The sequence below is a fragment of the Rhinatrema bivittatum genome, chromosome 9, assembly GCF_901001135.1.
Source record: "Rhinatrema bivittatum chromosome 9, aRhiBiv1.1, whole genome shotgun sequence".
Classification (NCBI taxonomy): domain Eukaryota; kingdom Metazoa; phylum Chordata; class Amphibia; order Gymnophiona; family Rhinatrematidae; genus Rhinatrema; species Rhinatrema bivittatum.
In genome coordinates, this window is record NC_042623.1 from 37,151,242 (window position 1) to 37,169,631 (window position 18,390).

At 44.7% G+C, this 18,390-nt stretch overlaps 1 protein-coding gene across 3 annotated transcripts in view; it reads right to left on the reverse strand.

The window, feature by feature from the left end:
- LOC115098963 (C-Jun-amino-terminal kinase-interacting protein 2-like) overlaps window positions 1-18,390 on the reverse strand; it is a 53,008-nt gene that overhangs the window by 16,067 nt on the left and 18,551 nt on the right. For all 3 annotated transcript variants that reach the window (XR_003858655.1, XM_029616154.1, XM_029616155.1), the window contains exons 4-6: window positions 18,150-18,246; window positions 10,094-12,745; window positions 1,500-1,575 (exon numbers count right to left, since the gene is read on the reverse strand). Coding sequence is in view for 2 of the 3 variants with exons in the window: in XM_029616154.1 (XP_029472014.1) it covers window positions 1,500-1,575; window positions 10,094-12,745; window positions 18,150-18,246 (2,825 nt within the window). In the remaining variant the exon portion in view is untranslated. The remainder of the gene's footprint in view (window positions 1-1,499; window positions 1,576-10,093; window positions 12,746-18,149; window positions 18,247-18,390) is intronic.

An 18,390-nucleotide genomic window follows, 5' to 3' on the forward strand; every position in this document is an offset into this window, starting at 1 on the left:
GGTCGACAGGCTCTTCCCCTTTGTCAAACTATGTTGACTGCCATCCTATAATCTTCTTGTTTCAAGGTGCTGCCCGAATTGTATCCTTAGTATTGTTTCCATAGTTTGACCCATTACTCAAGTTAGACTAACACTCTTGAGCTCTTTTAGCATCCTGGGATGTATTCCAGTCTCTGTAAGTACTCCTCTATAATTTCTTTAGAATTATTTCACATCTATCAGAGCACTTCTTGACTACTTTATTCAAGTTTGCTTTTGATTGCTTAATATGTTATGAATCTGTTTAAGACTCCATTTTATGAGTCTGATTTTAGCCTTTTGTATCTTTATTTCATTTAACATTATGTTATTCCAATTTTGATATGGGTTTTATATTGGTGATCAATAAATGTTAATGAACATAAACATTTCTTATATATCTAAATAAAGTTGGGCAATTGTGGGTTGTTTTTTTTTCGTTTAATACATTTTCAGAATATGCTTGGATATATTATAAGCAATTGCAAGATTATTGCAGCACTAACAGGGAAAAAAAGGCCCCCATCTTCATGATATATGGCCAGGCCACATTAAAAAGGGCAAGCAAAGTAAAAGCAAAAACTACACACAACAAAAAGAAAGAAGCCACAGTCGACACCACTGGTCAAGCCATATATTTACTTCACAAACCCTGCCTTTCCAATCTGGCCCACCAGGAACAGATAATTTCAACCAAACACGGTTTTATCAAGTGAAAATAGGCTGTAAATGGGAAGGCTCAAAACAGACAAAGTTCACCTGCAAATGTATCCATTATGATGGGAAGAAAGTGAAGATGAAAGTGGCACCTAAGGCAACCAGTCGCTGATGTAGCTGAAGGAATAACAGTGCAACACATGAGGAGAAAGCCCTCTCTTTTGGCCCACAAAAAGTAATATCTTGACTTCTGAAATACGGCGAAAGCCGCCAAGCCTTTATCTTCTGAGGGGAAGGACACCACTGAAGCCTGCAAAAACAGCCGTCAGGTCCAAGCTATCTGCAGTAATTCTCACATCTGATTCAACAGTCGCCGCGCCCTGCGGTGGGAACTGTAGATAATTCACCTGGGATGAGATTTCGGTCAGCGGGCCATTCTGCCCTTCAAACTGCCTCCCTGCCTCCTTTTGATTCTCTGCATAATTCTGCCTGTGCTTTTTGTATTTTCCCAATGCTGAACCTCTTTGCTCTTACCTCCTTAGAGAACCGTAATCACTCTCCCTCTCCTTTTCCCCTCTCTTACGCGGTTTTGTCTTGGACCCCTCCCCAGCTCTTCTAAACTGGGGCGGGGTTAGAGGAAGAGTGCAGCGGTGCACAGATCCAGTCGTTAACAACTCTCTTGAGCTACGAGGGATGACAGGAAACCCCTCTGTTCCACTTTCTGTCCCGTTGCTTAGTGACAAGCAGAGGAAAAAAGGGTGGTCATGATGAGGGACATCACTTCAAACAGAAGGGGCTTCATGTGAACCAGCTCCTAGACTTACCTGAATACAGCTCTGTGTGTCTGCTCCCTCTCCTCTCCATTTATCATGCAAGAAAATAGACCGAAGGAGTCCGTGCCTACAAATCAGACAACGTATCACTGTATTAGATTATATGCCCCAAGGAGTAGGGACTGTGCATCGTGAGTCTCTGCACAGCGCTGCATGAGTCTGGGATGCGGTGTGCCAATCGTCACCAAGTCTTAGTATGACACAGAGCACCAAGGGATCCTGTGAGTGACACAGAGCACTGGGGTAGGGTTGCCACCTGTCACCGTGCCTGAAGTTCTGACTGTGCCGGGTAAATCAATAGAACAACTGGAAATACAAGTCCCTGCATGCAATGGAGTAAAACCCAGGACTGGATTAGCCCATTCCTTACGACATGGAGCTAGGTGGCAATCCTACACTGAGGAATCCTACCAGTTACAAGGGGGCTTGGGGGTATGTGTGAATAGCTCTTACTGTCATACACAGTGCTGGGGGATCCTGTCAGTGATAGCACAAGGACTCTTAATGTGATAGGGGTTCCTATCATGGACCCTTGATACTGGCTGACCGCAGGCTTAATTCTGGGAACATCGGGGCCGATGCAATATTTGTGTGGAGAAAATGTTTCACTAACACGCGCCCAACCACCTCTCCTGGGTGCACGATGCAATATTTAAATGAGGGGGGTCATGCAGAAAAGGTGCCAGGGAAAATTGTGCATCCCTGGAGCCTCCTTGGCATTGGGCTCACAGGAGAGGTGGCTGTCAGTGCGGGTTGGGAAAACGGATGCTCAATACGAGCGCCCGTTTTCTCCCACTATTGGCACAGTATACACGTTTCAGGCCATGTATCTTGTGCATTTATATTGGGCACCCAGAATTATTTTTGTTTTACCCAAGACTTTTTATTTATTTATTTATTTATTTTTAACTGCAGTCTGCTTTCTGTGGTTCCTCCTACTTAGTATTGCAACAATACTAATAGGGGGTATCAAAGAAAGCAGGATTTTTTGTTTTTCTCAATGAGCCCTTGAGCCCTGGGCTGGTGTAAAATTTGCTACATTGCAATGGGCACATTTGGCCTCGTGGGAAATTTTTTTGCATCACGGGTATTAGCTAATAGCCTCATCTACATGGAATTTGCATGCGATGAGCACTATTAGCTAAGCGGTGGTTTGGACGCACGTATCCCCATATTGCATCGGGGTTATGGATGCACATCCAAAACATGTGTCCAACCGCGTGTTAAACCATGTGCTAGCTGCAGAGCACGGTATTGCATTGGACTCACTGTGCATTGGCATAAATGATTTACCACCCAGTATTTCTGTGGATTGTGTACCAGGCCATTTGCCTTATGGGCAATTATTGAGAAATCAATCCCAAATCCTTCCTCACTACCCTCAGTTTTCTAGGATATTTCTGAAGGCTGCTGGCCAGCTAAATTCCCGTCCCGCTCAGCCCCTAAAAGAAGGTGGGCCCAGGGGACACCACTCTCACCGAGCCTGCCTCCTTCTCTCTAGGCACGTGGGCGCCCCAGCGCCAGATGCAGGGCCCGCGGCAGGAACCTGACCGTGGCACTGACCAACAACGTTAGCAATCCCCAGACATTTAAACCGTGCGCTTAAGGATGCCGGCGCCTCAGCAACAGGTCCTCGTTGCTCAGTTCCAGTCCTTGTGTTCTCCTTGCTCTTGCCATGTCTTGTTCTATCCTTATCCTTTCCTTGCCTGGTCTCTGAGTCCCTGCCCCCGCCTTACCCTCTGCTCCTCGGCTAGATTCTCTGTCGCCTGGCCTCATCCTGGATACCGATCCTGCCTGCTTGCCGCCTGCCCTGACCTCTGCTATGATTCGATGCCACCTGACTGCCCCAGAACCCCAAGTGCCCAAACGTTCGGGGGAAGAGCCCGATGTAGGTGAAGCCTTCTTCTGCCCCGCCCTGAGTGTGTCTGCCTGCTGTCGGTGTGGGCCCGGCGGTTCCCACGTGCTGGGCTCCACCAGCCAGGACACAGCCCAAGGATATCATAAAAGATCTTTGCTTCTTTTTCATTCCTGTTATTGGTTCTATTTGCACATCACTCATGTCAGATCTTCGCTGTGCGAGTCCCAAAAAAGATACGACAAAGCTAATGGCTGTCACTTTCGGTCTGTATTACTCTGGGCTGTGTGAGACACATTAGTTCTTCTATGATAAAGGGTAACACTAACACAGAAGCTGTCAGTAGATAAAAACCATTTCTGTCCATCCGATGTGTCCAGATCCCCCACCCTTCCCACACCGGGTCACCGCCTCCAGTCATCTTTCCTATCTTGCCCTCACCACCGCCCTTCTGTATCTGTGCCACATACGCTGGAATTTGGTTCCGGTTACTCCGGCCTCTGCCGCTAGGCCGCTGCACACCTCTGCTACCCTGAGAGTAAAGTAGTCTTTCGTCACACGCCTTCCTTTAAGATCCCCTTGGGAATCCTGGATGAATACGATTTGAGCTCCACAGGCCTCTTGCTTTAGGGTTTGTTTTCCAGGCCCTATGCCTGTCTCTGAACTCCCAGAATTTTCAAGATCCTAGGGAATCAGGCCCGGGCTTCTGTTTGGGACATGAGCTACACATTTATGCTTTCCAAAGAGGCAATAATTTACTTCCGTTAGGAAAAATAGTTTTGAACTGCTTTTCTCAGCATATTTCATTCTTTTGTTTTACTGTGTTTGCCATCATGATAGGATTAGCATTTGATTGTAAAAGCGAGAGAAAGAAACGATAAAATGCAATGGTGTTTTTCATATCAATTTAATTGTACTAGCTATCAATATTTCATACGTTATAGACTGGTGCTTGTTGATTTTTTTCAAAACGGAGAGTTTTCATATAGACAAACTTCCGATCTGAGTTTATCTGTTTGTATTGATTTGCTCAATAATGCTTCTGGAGGGCTATTTTGAATGTGATTCTTGCTGTATGTACAAATTATGCTAATTAAAAGGCACTGAACACATTAGTTCAAACATTAAAACATAAGACAAATGCTTCTGGCACAGGATGATGCCCAGCCCTGGTCTACTTTGCAGGATATTGGCAAAGATATTCCAATTGCGAACATTTAGTCTAGAACCCATTCATATAGCTCGATTACCCTGCTCCCAGATCTCTGTGCAACCCTTGAGGACAGGGGTTTGCATGTTCATCCCTCCACCTGTCCAAACTTCACACTGAAAATGTCTTCTGGAGCTCAGATACGCAAATCATTTACATAAGAAAGAGGGAAGTCAGTTTTCAAAATGTGGGAAAAGAAAATCAAACAAACAAGTTTGCAAGCAATGCCTTCTTATTGGTGTGGCACCCCTAGGCCAGAGAGTGTACAGCATTTTAAACTACTAAAAGATTTATGGTAAAGTGGATATTCTCCCCTTATGGGAAATCTGAATGGTCTGGGAAGAAGCTGTAAAGGGTGCACAGGAAGTTTAAGGGGCAAATGTTTGCAGTGGAAGCAGAGTGAGAATGTTCCAGTGCTTGCAGGTCATCTCTTGGTCAGAGGGTGCAACACGCCTTCTTGACTGACAGTGGGGTACAGCCCTTAGGGGCTCGGGCAACAGGAAAAGTGATAAAAGCCCTGACTCTACCGCGTCTAGGGCTGCTCCAGATTTGGAAGCCCAGAGACAAGTTGGAGCTGTGATCCTCTCCCAGGGTTAGGGAAGGGAGTAGCAGGAGTGGGGCGGAGATTTTGTCCCCAAATCTCAGGAAGCCTGAAGGAAGAGCTAAAGTGTTGTAAAGTTTGGTTTGGAAAGCTGAAGAAACTTGTGCTTAACTGGGGTAAGAACTTATCGGGCCCAGGATGACAAACTGTACCAGAGGGAACTTGCCTTGGGGCTCGGAGGATCCTGCGGCAGCTGCAGCAGAAGAATTTCTTCCTTGAGCTGAACAGGACGGGATGAGTAACAATTATAATAATGGAAAGGAAAATGCACCATGATAGGCCTGGGGGGAGAGTGAGGAACTAGAAGAGGCTACATTAAGAGGATATATTGTAGCACCAGAAGAAGTAACTGTTATTAAAAGAAGAAAAGTGGTGAGTATTAAGAAGAAATTTCTGGTTGTTTAAAGAGTGAAATGTAAGGTTGATGACCTTTACCACTGGATCAGGGGCAGTTTTACCATGAGGCAGGGAGAGGTGGTTGCCTCAGGTGAGTACAACTACCATCTATTCCACAGTTATTGCTTCCCTGGAACCAGGTACTCGCTCCTCGAGGGCCTGCCCTCTGTTCCAGTGCCAGACCTCTCGTCTAGTGGAACCGCTGTGTGAGTACAATACCACTGAGTCTCCCTGCTCTAAGGGATCAGGTACTCGTTCCTCGAGGGCCTGCCCTCTGTTCCAGTGCCAGACCTCTCGTCTAGTGGAACCGCTGTGTGAGTACAATACCACTGAGTCTCCCTGCTCTAAGGGATAAGGTACTCGCTCCTTGAGGGCCTGCTCTCCCTGTCTCAGAGCTTCACCTTTTCTACCTGGGACTCTGTGTATGTCTCACTGTGTACTCATAATTCTCAGTCTCTTTCCACTACAGCACAGCCAAGCAGAGGATCCGCTGTTCCAGCGTCCTGTGGGATACTTGTCCAGCCGGGCTCAACATCTACTACTCACTACTGCCACCTCTGGTGGTTTCCAAAACTGTAAAATAAAGATTCAATCTGTGTTTGTGTGTCCAGAGTCTAGCCTGACAACGTGGTCCCTCACGGGACTGCCCCCCGTGGGCGTGGTCAGCTGTCACGGTGTCCAAGGATCCACCCAAACACCAATAACCATAACACTCAGTGACAGGGGAAGGAAGGGAAGAGAAAGGGAGCTGAGCTTAGCTAAATGAGTGAAAGGGAGGGGATAGAAACAGAAGGGAATGGAAGATGAGTGAGTGAAAGGCAAGGAAGGGGATTGCTTAAGAGAGAAGGAGTGAGATGAGAGTGAGAAGGGGTGAGGAAGGGGGAAGAGAGAGAGGGGGGAAGGGGTGAATGAGTGGTGGGAAGAGTAGAGGAGCAAACATGTATTCTGGGGATGTGAATGAGAAAGCGTGCAGGCCAGTAGAAGTAGGTGGCTGGAGTGGTACAGTGGGCGCAGGATTGTGACGATTGCAGCTCCCTGTACTTCCCACCCTTGTGGGCTCAGCATAGGAAGCTGTCGCATGGGCCCACGTGGGTGGAAAGAAGGAGGCACAATCACTGTAGCCAGAAGGAGCAGAAGCAGCCTTGGCCCTTGTGGCCTGAAGAAAGCAGGAGCAGCCTCTGCCCAAATCCCAGGGGGAAAGAGGAGTCCTGTCAACTGCATGGGCTATAGGTGGAGGTGCATTCCCGAGGGGAGAGAACGTGTGTGTGAGCATGAGAGAGTGTGAGCAAGTGTGTGTGTGTGTGTTAATGAAACAGAGGACAAAGTTTGTGTGCAGCTCCTGTCCTCCCACTCCTCCACTAGAAATCAAACGTTCACAGGTATGGAGAGTGAGACATTTATTTTATCCTTATTAGTTGTAATTATTGGGTGTTTGATGTGTCTGCTGTTTTTAAATATTTTATTGATTTTTTGGCAATGTTTTAACAATTTTTATGTGAGTTTACTGAATGTTGTATTTGTTAGCTGTTTTGAAATATTCATTTTCTTAGTATATTTTTAATAAAAGATATAAAACATCATTGTGATTGTATTTGTTTTATGAGGAATGGTGATGATTCGGTTTTTCCATTGTTGCACTGCATACAGTCTGGCTTGTTGCAGTTTCCAGTTCAGTTTTTCTCTGGATGTTTCTATTTATGGTCTCTTTATTCTATATATGGTGTCTGACTGTGTTCTGCACGTGAAACCATGGTGAGGTATTCTGTTAGTATCTAGCTTCTGTGAAGGGATCTATAGCAGCCTAGCTTGTTTTGTTTCCTAATAGGAGGTGTATTAGTGTTTTAGTACCTGGTGTAATATTTGCAGTGTTGTATTAATGGGTAGGGTTGATACTGTTTTTAAGTGCTGGCAGTTAGTGCTGTTTTGGTATACTATAAAAATATACTATATTATAATTTGTAATTCAGTTTACTTATGGCTTTCTGAGGGCCAAGCTCACACTTTATAATAGGCCTAATACCATATGTGTTGCAAGTGTCTTGGGTTTTTTTGCAGGATTTTCTGGTTGACAGCGCAACAGTGCATGTAAATATAATATACCTGACGTAAGTGATTTTTCACCTCAAAAGACTGTATTTCATGTTAAATTTGTTATTATAAATGCGTTATTTGTAATTGTGTGTGGGAGGGCCAGGGAGAGGAGGGGACTGGGCACAAGGCTGTAAAATTTGCCTAAGTGGCCAATACCCTTGCACCGGCCTGGAGAGAAGGCTTCATACACAAACCATTCACCCTCTCCCACCTCCCCAGGGCTCACATGTTGTGGAAGATGGGAGGCAGGTGGTAGAGTTCCTGGGAGCGTGACAAGGTTACCAACTTCCTGGAAATATCAATAGCACGCTATCTGCCACTCCTCTGGGAGCCCTGACGCCCGTCTCCCCTCTTCTCCTGCATTTCAAATCACCAGAAGGGCTAGACTCTAACGGGGATCCATTTCCCTCACCTCCCACTCTCTTGGTGATTTGACCTGCACCCTGCTTTCGGGAGGGGGGGGGCGTTTTCTTTTCCCCTCGCCTCAGGCAGCAGACTGCTTTGAGCCGCCCCTGCCCTGGGTGCTTGTCAATGTGTTTTATTCTGAAGAATCTACAGTAAACTCTTTTTATTTTGGAGCACAACTTTTGGCTGGATATTTGTTTGTGTATGTGGAGTGCCCTCTGCCCAGTACTGGCCCTGCAGGTTATCCTGCCCCCAACTCACGGCCCCAGAAACTTGATCCTCCACTTTGGGGAGTGATCTCAATGCTCCCCAAGGTTAGGAAGGTGACCCCAAGTGGAACGGGGGTTATATTGAATTAACTTAATAGGTCTGTGCCTAGCTCCAGAACATTATGCTCCATTCATGAGGTCAGTTCAAAATTCTGACCCTCTGATGACATACATTGAACACCTGTAATACTTTAGTCCAATAAAAAGGCATCACTTGCAACTTGTTAGCTGATCTTTCTTTCTAATACTTTGAAAACTGACTTAAAATCGATTTTCAAAGATCATGAGATGTCCAAACAATCTAAAATTATATTTCATGTACTTTAGACCCATTACTCTAGACCAGGGATGGCCAACTCCGGTCCTCAAGAGCCACAAACAGGCCTGGTTTTCCGGAGACCCACAATAAATATGTAAGAGATGGATTTGCCTGCACGGCCTGAACTTTGATCAGAAAAGTAACCTGCAACCAAGTGCAAAGTTGACATCATGAGATATCAGAGTAGGCATTGTTTAATGACGTCACTTCCTGACAGAGTCCCTCAGTGGCACAGCACCTTGCACTGTGTGGTAGCAGGATTCTGTTCAGTGAGCACAGCAGATGTGGCCTGGCAGGTACAGAAGAACCTCACTACAGAAGTGCAAAGGTTTCATTTATAAAACATATAGGGGTCCATTTTCAGCTGCTCTGCGGCTTGGCTAGTTAGCTGGATAAACATATCCAGCTGACTAGCAGGGTATATTCAGTGATGGTTGTGCTGCTGAATATACCCGGCTATCTTAAAGTTAGCCGGGTATATCTAACCGGCTAACTTTAGGACAGCCTACAGCCCGACCAGAGTTAGCCGCATAGGTTTTCCTAATATTGAGGCTGATGTAATAAGGTGTGCAAGACATAGCGCACAGTTTTACCAGCAGTTGTATGCACATTGTGTGTGTGTGTGCAAATGTTATTCCAGATGCAGCAAGGAGTTTTGTGTACAAAAAATGTGTGTGTAAAACTGCATCCTGCATAGCGCCTTTGCATGCAAATCCCAATCAAATGAAGACATTAACAATTACCCCTCCAAATGCAGAGAGGAGCGCTGGTTTAACTCAGGTTTTCCTAGTGTTGGAAATTTTACTCCTGGTCAGAGGTGGAGTAAAGTTTCCAGTGCTTGTGTCAATCTATAGCAGAAGCTGAAGTTCTGGTATTGAGACGTGTAATTGGGATTTATGCATCCAAAACATGCTTTGCACACACAAAGCATGTTTTCAGTGCATAAATAAGAATTACATGCACAAAACAATAGTTTCTGCGTACAAATAGTTTATGCGTACAAATCATGTTTTGTGCACATAAGTTTTGTGTGCATAAAACCCAAGTTTTGCTCACAGAAATCACGTCCGACTCTTCCGTTTCCAGAGTTTAAAAAGTGCGGTCAGCCTGTGCTGAGCAAACATTTTTAACTCGGGTTTGTGTGCACATTTTCCAGTCAGTGCATTAGCATAACATTATTTTACTGTATCAGGAGTTAAAAAATGTTAACTTTTGCATTAAGAATTTCAGCACATGGTTTTAACCCACATGTTATTGCATTGACCCCATTTCTATCAATCTTAACCACTGCTACATCTTACAGCTGTTAGTGCAAGTCCCTGCTTTTTCCAAGATGTCAGTAGTCACAGACTATTACATTTAAATGAGACATGTTCACCTTATTGGCACAAAAATAAGAGGTCATAATTATATGAGAGAATGTTAGAATTGAAACTTACTGGATGATCGGGATGTACTGTTAACAAATACATTGAGGAATTTCTTGGAGAACTGCATGTTGGCCTCTGGGGAAGAGTCTTCTGATGAGGATCGCCCATCTTGCACATCTACACCCTCCCCAAACTCATCCTCCTCGAAGTCACAGGCTGGTAAAATCTCACTGTCATCACTCAGCACTGATGTGCATCTTTTCAGGCTCACGAGCTCTAGCTGTGTGTTCTCATCTACTACCAGTGTATACTTGATGGAGTCATATGCCAGGGACTCATCCAGCTGCCTAGATCCCAGCATGATGGGTGGGGGCAGATCTTGCAAGTCCTCTTCAAAGTTATGAGGATCATTCAAACAGTTCTCATCAAATGGAGAGTTCTTAAGGCTACCAAAGTAGGGGACATCATCTTCATCAGTTGAATAGGTCAAATTGAAACACCTGTTTGTTTTAGCTGTGGAAACATCAAGAGTCAGTTGAGATTTGGCCATTTCTCGGCCTACAGTTTCTATCCGCATGTCATCTATAAAGTCATTGTCTTCCAGAATACCAGAGTCAAGATCTTTATCAATGGTCCACTCATCTGCACCATGTGTTGGTTGTACCTGGGCAGCAGGTTCTCTGGACTTGATCTCTAAACTTTCTGTGCTGGACATCATACTCCTGAAGGAAAAATTCTTGACAGGCTCAGTACAACACCCAAAGTTCACTAGTCCTCTTGAGTCACCAGACTTGTCAGAGATGGAGAGTTCAGAAAACACAGGTATGATGGTGTCATGGGTTGGATTGCTCATGTACAAATAGGGCTCTTGATCATCAGTGGGAGTGGGTAACTTCACTATGGGATCTATACAAGTTAGATTGTCATTATCTGCTGTCTGGATAGAGCTACGAAGAGTCTCCATATCTACTAGCTCTATGCTGTGACAGCATCCTGATTCCTTGATATAATCCTGGCATACTGAGATGGGTGCCTCTTCATTTACTGGTGAATCTCTCAGGTCTGGATCCTGATCCAGGTCTTCAGTGATAATTTCTGTCTCCAAGTCTGAAGCAGGTGATATGGTGTCACAAAGAGAGTTGGACTGCTGAAAGCATTCATCCGGACACTTAATGGGATAAGAACCCTCTGAAATCATCTTGTTGACCAGATTGCTAAGTAGCCACGGTGAGTCTGAGTCCTCACTCAAGTCTGCCTCTGACTCTGAATCAGAATCATATTCACTGTTTCCATCATCATCCACATCTGGCATGAGTTTGGGCCCAATGGGAAGGTAGAAAGACCTGCGGATGCTCTCCAGGCTGTGATCTGGATCTATTTTCACATCTAGTGGGCAGGGAACAGATGTGTCCGTTTGATCAATTGGCATCGAAGCATCATCGGCGTTCATACTGTTGTAGTAATCCTCAATTTTTATTTCCGACAAACTGTCTCTTTTCACCATACTTATATCTGCAATACCAATCTCTGGGACCTCCCCTTCCATATCTGAATTTTCTTTATCTTTGCAGTTTGCCAAAAGCAATGAGTCTTTGATACATATGAAACCTTCAGCCTCCAGCTCAGCTTCCAGTTCTGGTTCAGATGTTGGAGAACTGGCCTCCTCAATAGAGTTAGTGAGATGAGAAGACCGTCCACTGCTGCTGTCACTGCTGAGGTCTAGCTCTGTCTCAGAGATTGACGATATCATATTGCTTACCAAATGGTCACTGCTGGCAAATGCAGCCTCAATTTCTCCCTCTATGTCTGAATCAGAACCAGGAGAGCTCAGGTCTTCACTGTGATGGCAGGATGGCAAGAACCGTTTGGAATTTCTGCTGGTGAGATCTGCCTCAATGCCTGGATCAGAAGAAGGAGAAGAGGTATCATTGGAAGAACCTGAGGGATGTCCACGCATACTGGCACCTCCACTAAAGTGAGGTACTTCTCCTTCTGAACTAAACTCCTCTGTAAGCCCTTGTAGGCACATATATCCCCTCTGTGATGAACTTTCTTCAGTATTCTTCTCCAAGAGCATTTTTACTTTGCTGTGTTCAGAACTTCCTCCAAGTTGTATCTCAGGCTCTTCCTCAGACAGAGAAGAACTTCTCTGACATACAAGGCCCACAGGAGAGCTAGTGTCAGAGTTTTTACAGAGATTGTGATCCAGACCCACATTACTTTCTGAGGCTTGCGGATTTGTTGCATGATTTTCTTTTGTTTGCTTCCTCAAGTTCTCCTTTGTATTGCAGGCATGATCTCGCTCTGTTTGTCTTTCAGAAGTTTCAAGTTGGGCTGGGTCTGGTGGCACATGGTGGGCATCAGTGTGCTGGAGATCCTTGATGACTTCAGATCTGGTAGACATGTTATGGTGAGTGAAAGACCCTGTTGGAAAGAGACATGGTTTAGGAGACACCTGGCTGGGATGAGATGGGGAATGTGGTGAGGATGGTGAAGAGATGATATTCATATTATAATCTTCCCCAGCACTCTCTTGCTCTTGGTTACTCTGTTCTAAGGAACCATGTCTGTTGCTTTCCAAGTGAAAGAAGATGGGTTTTAGTGGTGCCAGGGTCTGCCCTGCATCCCCTTTGGCATTTGATCCAGTATTCAGCGCCAGAGCTTTCTGACTTTCTGAGTGGGTTCCATCTTGGACACAAGAATGAGATGGGGAGAAATGCCCTGAGAAATAGAAAACAAAGAGCATGGTTAGACCTCCAGAAGGGGTGGGTCTCTCTTCTGGTTCTGCCCCAGGAGAGCATTGTATACAGTCAGATGATTCTCAGTGCCAGAGAGCACTGAGCACCAAGGAAAAGAGGAAAACAAGTAATTTGATTGCTGATCTCATGTCACACAAGCACCAGCAATATTACCACAACCTGAAGATTTTCAAGTCATATTCCTTGATCTCTACTACTCTCTTTTCAAAATAAACATTGGTTAATGGAGATTTTCCTGTAACTCAAGTGTTGACTTTGTGTGCCAAGACTTTTAACATCACTTAGTTCAGACATTAGGAGAGCCATCTTTGAAAATATTGCCTGCTGGAGTGCTTGAAATAGGAGTACACTGAAGTTTCACAAAATTAGAAAGAAAGCATAGAAATTTCCCAGTGCAGTAGAGAAAGGACTATGCACTGGGAAAATTCCCTGCATTGAGCAGCCAGAGAAGGGTGTGTCTGCAAAGAACAGAAGTAGTACAGAAGTTTGCCCACTAAAGAGGTAGAATTGGAAGGGTATGACTGGGGATAGGATCCTTAGCAATACAACTGTTAGAAATGGGGATATACTTGGTGGGAAAGTCTGAGAAGTGTATAAGGCTGGAAAGTTCCACTGAGGGGCTATGTCACAAAGAACAGAAGACCTGAACTGTGCAAGACTAGTAGCCATATAGGCCCTGGATAAAACTAGATTCTCCGCAGGTTGTGATCCATTCTATTGGGTCAATGTAAGACTTACCCAAAGATGATGCTGTTCATGAATTTATGAGAGAAGAGAAGGTCTCTGAAGAAGGGGCCTGTCTAGCCTTGAAAGCTCACGTACAACACCACCATTGTTGATCCAATAAAAGTTATCAAACCTTGCCTAGCATCCAGTGCATAAAACTGGAAGGGGTCCATATGAGCAGGTCATGAGAAATACAGATTAATTAGAGTATGTAAAACTGGAAAGTGGGACTGTGGCGTAAAACACAGGGAGTGTAGAATGAAGACTTGAAGATCTCAGTGTGGGTAGAACAACAGGAAATGACCACATTTGACCAGGAGCTTCCAGATTTACAGACCCAACTTTTTCTCCAGCAGCCATCCCCTCTCTGGACATCCAACCCCTCGGAGTCAACACCTATGTTCTCAGGGAAGGGAGAGGGAGAGGTGAGGGACAAAAAAAAACAGAGAAGAAAGAGGAGACAGAAAATAGGAGAGAAAAAAGTGGAGGAAAATGACTGTATAAAGAGAAGAGAACGAGAAAGGAGGAAATACAGTAATGGTAAAAAGGGAGATAAACATGGAGATGCCCAAAGAAAAGATTTTAAAATGGGGCAATAGTGAAAGAAGGAAACAAAGGAAAATAAAGAACGAGGAAGAGAAAAACAGAGAAAGAGAAACAAATAGCACAACAGTAAAGCATAGCAAATAGAAAAAATGCAGGAATAAATAGAAATAGAACAAAGAAAGAATGAAGAAAATTCATAAAATTCTAGAACAAATAAAAGAATGAAAGCAATGCAAGGAAGACTAGGAGAAAGGAATAAGAAAGAAACAAAGGGAAGATGAAAAAATGGTTCCCCTGTCAATTTCAAACACTGGGGAAGAGAGGGGCTTAGGAGTGTAAGGGAGCAGGAGAGGAATGCCTTTGCTATTTGGACCCCAGTGTGTGACAACTTCAAATATATTTAAGAAGTTTGAGTTGTAGACTGTAACAAGATGCATCTGGATTTGATGCGAACAACCACCCATGTGGGTTTCTTCATGAAACCCATCATTTAAGTCCATGTACAATGTCAAGCTGTTACGGAAAACTGAAGTTTGTTAATCAAAAGTAATGATTTCTTTATAGTGAAGAATCCAGGAAATGTTATATTTTGAAATGGTCTTTTTTAGGGCATTCCTCTCACTCTCTTTATTGAATGCTTGCTTTTTAAATCTCAAGATAAGCAAAATACAGAAATCCATAGATTTGCCCTTCCAAGAATGATGCCACAGGAATTTAGTGACCCAGGCCTCAACCTGATGTCCCTCCCAGGTGTGCTCCCATATGAATACAATGATGTAGGCCTCTAAACCATGCGCCCCTCCCAGGCATGCTACAGATATGGTAGTGACCCATGCCCCAACCAGCCTGAGCCTCCCAGATATGCCACCATATAGATCGTGACCTAGGCACCTACCAGCTTCTTTCTTCCAGGCATGCTCCCATAATGATATCGTGAGATCTTTGAAAATTCAGACCACTTTTGTGCATTTAAAATTACACAAATAACTGTATATTTGGATGGACAACTGCATACCTTTAAAAATTCGAGGCTTGAACTGATGTAAATCCTAACCAGCCTGTTTCTGCCAGAGAGGTTACCCTATAGATCCAGTGACTCAGGCTCCGGCCAGCTGTCCCTTCCAAGAATACAGACAGGGCCTCAAACCCAAATCAGCCTGGGCCTTCCAGGCATGCTCTCACATGGATACAATATCTCAGGGTGCACTCAGTCTGCTTATCTCATGTATATTAATATACAAACAGAAAGGGGAATCTACAAAGCCATTTAGCCTTCTTCTGCTCAGCTAAAAGCGTGTGGGTGGGCTTCCACAGCGTACGTAGGTTTAGGCCTGTTAGAGGTATTCCCATAGGTGTGCTTAGCGAAGGGAAGTACATTTGATTTACAAGTATGCGAATGCTGTTTTGCCCCTGCTTGGCTTCCCACAAAAACAGCAGTTGTAAAGTATGGAGGCGCTTTCAGCATGCATACCCTGAGGTCAGTATTCAAAAGGATCTAACCAGCTAAGTCCTTCCATAGCCAGCTAAATCATTGCCTTTAAAAACTGGCAGAGCTAACAGGCTAAATGTAGCCTCCTAAATTTCAATAGGAGGCTACATTTAGCCAATTTCTGGCTGGCCTGGGAGCAGGGCTGGGCCAGGGGTGGAGAAAGTTAAGCGGCTAGCACTGATTTTCAGCACTAGCCACCTAGGCAAGACAAATCTAAGTGCTGAAAAAGCAGTCCTAAGTCTGGCCAGCCACACTCCCTATTGACATTAAAAAAATAAATAAATAAAAGTCTCCTGTTCCCTAATCTCCTCTCCCTCTCTCCCAACTTGTATATTAAAAAAAAAAAAACCAAAAAAAAACTGAGTACTGAACAGGGATTGGTTCCTTTCTGACAGTGCAATGAATAAATGAACACTAAGTGCTGGTAGGTTTTCAGTGCTACCGGCACTTGTTATTCAGTTGAGAAGGGGAGAGGTAAGGCTATGTCCTCCTCTCACCCGACTTGGGTTAGACTTCTGGGACATGGGATTTCAACACTTTTTTTTTTTTTAAAGAACTGAGGAAGGGAAAGGGGTCTTTGAGCTGCAGTACTTTTTAAACAAAGAAGAGGTTTGGGGGGGGGAGGTCTTCAGGGCCACAGCACTTCCTTCTGTAAATGCAAGGATGGAAGGGGGACTGCAGAGTTTAAGGTTGGTTGGTTTGGTTTTACTTAATTGGCTAGCGCTCATTTTCAGAGCTGACTGACAAAGCTTGTAAATCTAGCTAGTTAAATTTGGACCTGTTAGATTTGGGTGGATATTCTGTAGCACCTTTTAACCAGAGAAGTTCCACTGAGTATATAAAGATAACCGGGTAAAGGTTATCTTTAGCCGCACTGCGGCCACTGAATATTGATCTCTATGTGACTACTGCTTTTCGAAGAGAAACAGTGCAGGTGGTTTGAAAGTTGGCAGGCCTGGATTTGTCAGCAGCAAACATCTGGCTGAAGAATTGCTGCCTTCCAGCTGTGCGGAATCTCACTCGTCAGAGAACAGCTCTCTGCTTCCTGATCCAGCTGCAAAGGGGTCATTGTGAGGAGGCTAACAGGAGATGAGGAGAGGGGCTGGGAGCAGGACCGGAGCATGGCAGGGACCCTCCCTCTTCCCCCACTGAAATCTGAATTCTCGGATTCTATTTCCAATATCCTGAAAACTCCCTTTTCCCGATCCTGGACTTCCTCCTTCCAGCTCCTAATCCCCGATCCTTCCTTCTCCGATTCCCCCTCCCCCCAGTCTTCTCCCACTTATCTTCCTCTCCTCTTCTTTGACCTTCCCCATCCCAGTTTCTCTTCTCACTCTCCTCTCCCCATCCCCAGTCCTCTTATCCTTTCCTTCTCCTTACCCTATCCCCGATAACTTGAGATCCTTTTTCCTCATGTAATGAAAACAAAATAAATTCTACAGACACTAGCAAGTTTGGAAAACCTTTTTTTTATATAGTGTGATATAAAAGAAGGAAATGTTTGTCAATATGCTTCAGAATTTTCTGAATACTGCTGCAGGAAACTGGGGGTCTGTGCCTTAGATGTTTTGCTCCCTGTAGTCTGACCTTCTGGAGGGTGGGGAATGGGGGGTGCAGTAGCACCAACAGAGCAAAATAATAAATCCGCCACTAAAAACTGGCTGCAATGGGTACAGGCTATAAATGCGGATGGATATTGCAAAGCATGCTGCCTATTCAGAATTGCCCTCACAGTGACCCAGGCTATAAAAAAGCCTATTACATAGATACAAAGAATATGACAACAGATGTCCACCTGCTGCAATGCCGTAGATCCTACACAATCTATGGCATTCCCTTCACGTCTTAGCAACCAAAGATCGTGTGTGTGTGTGTGTGTGTGTGTGTCCCTTGCTTCTTTGAATTCCATTATTGGTTTTCTTTCATCCACCTACACCAGGAGGACATCCCATGCATCTATCACATTTTCCATAAATAAATATTTTTTATGTTGTACCTGAGTCTAGCACCATGGCGCCTCATGCTGTGACCTCTTGTACCTTCCCCAGTAGGCTACAATACTAGCAAAGGGCATGGAAAACCTTGGAATGACCATACATCTTTCATCCATGCCATTATTTGGGGCAAGGTAAATGGACACCTGGATGCTGGAATATCCCCTCAATGACTTGCCCTTCAGTTCATTCTCATACTTCAATGCTTGTTTTTTGATGGGACCTAGTAAAAACCCCTAGACTCCAGCTCACTGTTCTCTAAACCAGAGGTTGCAAACCTGTCCTGGAGGACCTCCAACCAGTCAGGTTTTCAGGATATCCACCATGAATATGCATGACAAATTTGCATGCCCTGCCTCCATGGCATGCAAATTTTACCTAATGCATATTCATGGTGGATGTCCTGAAAACCTGAGAGGCTGGGAGTCCCCCAGGACAGGTTTGGGATCCTCTGCTCTAATCTGTTCCTTTAGTCTTTCTGGCCCATGACTCATTTGTCAGTTCAATTGTTCTGTTCTTTGTCTTGGTTTTTGAAGCAATGAGTGAGTAATGGTCCACTCTCTCTTCCTCTCCTACTGTCCAGCTGGAATCCCACGACCCAGAGTACTCACCATTATGTGAGGAAGAAGAGGATGATGAAGAGTGAAGGAGCGTTTCCTGCCAGGTCGCTCTCTGAGGGACAAATCCGCCATTGTTATTCAGCGTATCCTAGGGAAAGTCATCAAGACAATCTTCATTAGACAACTCGTTCCATTCTCAGCTTGGAGAGAGGCTCCTCATCCCATTCTAAATTTGGAATCGCTCTTCACCCCAGTCTCATGTGATGCCACTCCCTATCCCGTTTTCAGCTCA